The 6,000-nt window shown below is 43.2% G+C and overlaps 1 protein-coding gene across 2 annotated transcripts in view; it reads left to right on the top strand.

Moving 5' to 3' along the window:
* The window catches only part of ABCA12 (ATP binding cassette subfamily A member 12), a 157,086-nt gene extending 155,824 nt beyond the window's left edge, over window positions 1-1,262 (top strand). For both annotated transcript variants that reach the window (XM_081142825.1, XM_081142826.1), the window contains exon 53: window positions 235-1,262. In XM_081142825.1, the coding sequence (XP_080998951.1) occupies window positions 235-336 (102 nt within the window). In that variant the 3' untranslated portion in view covers window positions 337-1,262. The remainder of the gene's footprint in view (window positions 1-234) is intronic.
* Window positions 1,263-6,000: the final 4,738 nt, after the last annotated feature.

Consider the following 6,000-nt stretch of genomic DNA (forward strand, 5'->3'; position numbering starts at 1 on the left):
AGTTATAGATATAGGTATTTTCAAACTCTGATTAAATTTGAATATCTAAGTAAGGACTCCTAATGAGAGTGTGTATATATGTGTGGGCATGGCCCTATAAAATCTAATATTTTTATTTGCTCTCCCAAGTGTGTGTGTGTGTGTGTGTGTGTGTGAGTGAGAGAGAGAGAATTAACCTATTTCTTCCTTTGATTTACCAAACACTAATGGCTTTATTTCCCTTGAAAAAATCAGGTTTTCATCAACTTTGCCAAAGACCAAAAGTCCTATGGAAATACTGATACGAGTAGCCAAGGCTCCACCATAAGTGTTGACTCACAGGATGACCGGATGTAGTCTTAGCACCTCCAGCAAACTCAATCTCAACAAAGCCAATGGCTTCATCTTGAGGAAGAACCAACCGCACAAGGCACCATGCCCTTGAAGATACTACTTCCTTCGGACGTCTTAATTTTAAAGTATTATACCATATAGAAAGTTACGATTGTTTAAGACTAGCAAGTAACTATAAATGGGAAGTTTTCTTTGTAAGGTCACTGAATGTTGTCGCTACTGAAATGAATCCCTATATACTCAACACTGTGAGCATGCTAATGTATATGCTGGTGGTTTTTATGCAAAGATGAACCCCTGGCAGATGAATGTCTTAATTTATTACTTTCAATAAAAAAGAGAGCTTTAAAGGCATGGTTATTAGTAGCTGAAAAGTAAGAGTGGAAAAGAAAAGTGAGGTAGCTTGGGGTAGGTAGAATTGGGAGAGCAACCAAAATAATTTATTTCCAGCAAATAGCAGCATGAAAATCATCAGCAGTACATGAAGGTACTGTGATGGGTAAGGTGCTAAGAGCCAGATCAACATTGGCAGTGAGCAGTGGGAACGATGTCAACAGGGAATAGGTCACTTTCCATACCTGCAAATACTTGGGGATATACTGACCCCCCCCCCATGCTTTCTACAAGAATGCCGTAGAAGGCAGTTTACCCCGGTGGTAAACATAGCTTAGCTGTATGCCTGCCATGCCTCGACGGTAGGCAGGCACAGGGCAGAGCAAGAAGCTGCTTCTCTTCAGGGAACAGTGGGTGTGTCAGCTGGGCAGATACAGATCCTGAAAACTGATAGAGAATCCATGTGCTGCTGGCAGGCAAGTTTGGGTTTTTTTAAGCTCTTACAAAAAGCCTCATATTCTGGGTCCCTCTGCAGGAAAGACTCCTGTGGAGGAAAAATGAATATGAAAACAGTTTTCAGCTAATTACCCAGCTGACCCAGGCCCATCTTAATGGCTGTAGGATTGACTTCATAATAGCGTCAAATTAGATGGCCCTCGGGGAAGGTGCTTTGTGTAACATTTGCCTGTGTGTGTGTGCCTGTGTGTGTGTGTGTGTGTGCTCGTGTGTGTACAAGTTCGCCAGCTTTGGCACAACTGTTTCTGTATCAAATATCAATAAACTTGAGGTTCAGAAAAAAACAATTCACGAAGTCATTTTATTTGTTAGGGGAGAGCCAGGAACCTAAAAACTGGAGCCACATGGCCTACAAGGTCCCATGCTCTATGCTCCTGTTTTCTAATCTCATCCCTCTCTTTTTTTCCTTCAATCCTCACCTGAGGATATTTTTTCCATTGCTTTTTTAGAGAGAGTGGAAGGGAGAGAGAGAGGGAGAGAAACATCGATGTGAGAGAGACACATCGATTGGTTGCCTCCCGCCTGAGCCCCGAAGGGCTCATCCCTTTCATCCTGCCTTTTCTCTTTAGTATTTAGCCATTCCAGAATCTTTCCAGGTTTTCCAATGCACCAAGCTCCCTCCCATCTCCAGACCTTTGCATATGTTGTTCCCCTGGTTTGAAATGCTGTTCCCCAACTCTTTATCTCTAGCTAACAGTCTTCAGGAATGTTATCCTTTCTCTGAGTGGCTTTCCTTCCCTGTTCTCAGTTTAAATTCAGTCCCCCACCCTGTTCTCCTACTGTACTTATCGCACCTCATGCTTTTCTATCAGAGCGTGCATCCTAATTTGTAATGTGTCCAGACTAACAATATATATCTTAACAGATGGCAACAGAATTTCTCTTGGGATATAAAATGCCTTTGTTGAGTATAAATAATACATAGATAAGCCTTTGGAGTAGAAGGTGTGACTCTGAGAGGATGTGTCTTCAAGAGCCCAAACAACAACAATAACAACAAAAATCAAGCTCCAAGAAAGAATAAAGGGACTTGGGATCAGTTTATTGTTCATTATGTTTGTTACTGTGGTGGTTGGTTGCTTGGTTGCTTCTGAGCAATGGTAGGAAGGGAAGCAAAGGGAAAGAAGGGAAAGGAAGTGGAGGAAGGAAGAACCAGTGAGATGGTAGAAGGCTGAGTACTAGGGAGAGATCAAAGCCTAGTGAGGAAGAGGAGAGGTGGAATGGACTTTTAAACCATGAATATCCAAATGTGTTTTCACCTTCACTTGCTGTGCAGCCATGCTGTGGACTTTCCTCATTACCCCTAAATTTACACTCAAGTCAGCCACATCCACAAGTGCTTTGTGTGAATGAGCGCCTAGTGGAAATTGAGGAAGGGATGTGTTAATGTCTTCTTTGAAAGGGGTACAGAACAATGACTGCTTTGCCACAGAGAAGGAGAAGCCTAACGGCAGAGGAGACCATGAGACAGAGAGCCCCCGATAAGTGCAGAACGGAGCTTCTGATCCCACAGACCTGGGCGCGGGGTGTTCCAGGCCATCCTGTCTACCTCTCAGCACTTCCCCTCCTCATGTTCTTGAATGATCAATTCCCTTACTTGAGGGTGGGACCTGTGATTTCCATTGGTCAGAAGGGGATTACGTTGCACAAGATTCTAACACATCTTACTAGGAGCCTCTCTCCCCTGCTGGCTTCAATAAAGTAAGAAGGGGAGTCCCACTGGCAAGAAATTTCAGGCAGCCTCTGGCCAACTACAAGAAGTGGCCTCCAGCTGACTGCCAGCAAGAAACGGGGACCCTCAGCCCAACGATGTACGAGAAACTGAATGCTGCCAACAACCACCTGAGTTTGGAAATAGATTCTTCCCAGTTGAGCACATGGATGACAAACCAGCCCTGGCCAACACCTTGATTGCAGCCTTGTTTGATAACATCTTTCCCTTAAATAATTCTGCACGAAGTAGGTACCTCTAGTCATTACTCCCTTAAGCATGTAATTAACAGTCCTACTCACCTTATTTTCAAGATGATTTCTCTTCATCTCTCCCTGGTAAATGTATTAACCCTTTGGTTGACTTTTGTTTAAACCTATGCCATCGTTAAAAGTTACAGAAGGTCATCCTCTGTACCTATTGCTATTTTATCAGCCACTGATGGACTAATCTCAGTTTAATAATAGCTAACATGTATATTACAAAGTTTATATTGCATTTTTCACAGAGCAACTTTATATGTATAAAATCATTTTAACCTCAAAGCAACCCTGGGAAGTGTTGTTGTCCCCAATGGAGAAATAAGATGAAAGGAATTAAAAAACTCACTTCAACAAACACAATGTATTAAGTTATAGTAGCTAGCTATATTTTGTTTGCCCTGAATTATTTTATGATTTCTATGGTTTTCTTGCTCCTGTGCGAGGTTGTCTCAATAAGGCTGTCAATGATGGTGGCTCCACTTAATTTAGCAATTAGGTTGGGCACAGGACCTATATGATCTGCTTAGTGACTGACATGTGACTCCAGCAGAGTTAGTCAACCATCCTTTATTAATATTTAAATTTTGGGAGAACTATTTCCTTTTCCTGGGATTGCTATACTTAGTGGAGGTGAGTCTAGGGCTCCCAGCTGCCATTATGTCCATAATATTAGAAAGAGTTTGTGTACTAGATAGAGTCAAGTAGAGGCAAGCAGAACTGACAAATGAAATAATAATCCAAGTCCTGATGACCTTTTTTAACCACAGGATCCAGCCAAGCCTGAAGGACCACTCTGGGAGCCATGGAGGACACACTGTAGCGAGGCAAGGTGGAAGTCAGGCAAATCCAGGAAACCATAGGAGTGGAGATGGTAAGAAAAAGTCAGATTCTGCTTATCTTGTGAGGGCAAAAATGACAGGACTTGCTGCCAGGTTAGTGAGGAATATGTAAGAAAAAAGAGAGTCAGGAATGAAGTCAAGGGTTTCCATCTGAGCATGTGAATAAATGGAATTGTCATTTATTGAAGAATGGGGTAAGTGGAGAGGCAAAGGCAGGTTTAGGGGGGGAATTAAGAGCTGGGTTTACAGTACATTAAGTTTAAGATGCTTGTTAGACATTCTAGAGGAAATGTTGAGCAACCTGATAGATCATACATCTGGAGTTCAGGAAAAGATCCATACTGGAGAAAAAACTGTGGAGGTCATTGGCATATAGATGGAAATTCAAGCCACAAGTCTGGATGGGATTATGCAGGGAGATGAGTGTGCCTAAAGCAGAGAAACAGTCTACAGAGAGCATCGTGGGGCATTACACTGTTTTTCAAGTAGAGAAGGAACATCCAGAAAAAAATGTGTAACATGCAAGCCAAAAAAAAGCGTTTCTAAAAAGGAGGGAGTGACCGACCTTGCCTTGACAGCTGCTTGGGTAAATTAAAATAAAAACTGAAAATTGGCCATTGGCTTTGACATGCTCATGGGTGACCTTGACAAGTGAAGTTTCTGTGGAATGATGGGGGGAAAAAAGCCTTAGGAATGAATTCAGTAAAAAATAGAAGGGAAAGTGGAGATGGAGTATAGAATTGACTTTTGCAAGAGAGTAAAGGAAAGGGGAGCAGAGAAGTAGGCAGTAGCTGGAGAACTGCTAGTTATCAGAAGAGGGAGCCTATATATCCTCACGGGACAGGAAAGGATCAGGGTCACCAGGGATAGTACCTTGTGCCTCTGATGGTCTCTGGGGTGGGTAGTGTTCCCTGTTCCTTGGGTGCTAGTTTCCTTGTTAGGATTGATGCCTGAAGCCTGGACTTACATAGCTTGTGACCTGGTCTTTCTTGGCTTGGTCAGAATCTGGTGTACTTCCTGGGTGTTTATTACATGTTCTGTTTCTCCCAGAGGCACCACAGGTCTCCCTTAACTCAGAGGTCACCTGGTCCTGCCAGGGTGGATACCAAGACAGGAACACTGCTCTCAGGTCAGTGACTATGCCACACTCAACTGCAGGTGGCCAAGCCGAGACCCAGCGTCTCCTTTATTGTATCATCCTGTGCAGTCTAGTTTACTTTGACATGGAATGTCCCAGAGTGACATACAGTAGCTTATCTTCTACATTGAGCTCATTTAATGAATATTTAACACACGGAGACACACACATCCTGGTGTCTGAGCACAGAGAGGAGAAAATTAGCACTAAGTTCATCTTCACTCCTCTGACCTTCTCTCTCTCCTTTCCTTAATTCCCCGGAACGGAAAGCAGGCACACCTTCTCTACGTCGGATCCCCTTCTAAATGAACAGCAAATCTTAAGACAGAAAGTGCTCTGTTTTGTTTCACATTACAAGAAATCTCGGTGACCTTGGACTCATTCCTACTTTTCCAGTCTAAATTGTTAATCTACAAAATGGGATGGAGGGAGGAAAGTCAAAGAAATTTAGCAAATCCATTCTTAAAATAATACCCTGTCCTTCAGAGTTACAGTTCTGCTGCACATTCCTATTTTGTTTGTCATAAACTAAATATTACCTTGGTCTTTTCTTCCACATCCTGTCGGGAATTTTTCTAATTCCCTAAAATCCCCCCTTTAACCTACCCCCCACCCTGCCCAACACCCAGCCGATAAATGCCTTGGGCTACAGGGAAAGGCGCCCTATTCAGAAAGGCAAATGAGAAAATGCTTCAGCAGCAAGGGGCTGTGGCAGGACTATCCGGGCAGGTCTTTTCCTCACAGAAAGTCAGGCATTGCCTTTCATTGCACCTCAGCTCCGCAGGCTCAGAATCACACCTTCACAGCATACAGAGGATATATTGCCCGTGGGGGGACTCACATGAAAGTCCAGAGCCCTGATGGGTA

This window comes from Miniopterus schreibersii, assembly GCF_964146895.1.
Source record: "Miniopterus schreibersii genome assembly, chromosome: 7".
Taxonomy (NCBI): Eukaryota; Metazoa; Chordata; class Mammalia; order Chiroptera; family Miniopteridae; genus Miniopterus; species Miniopterus schreibersii.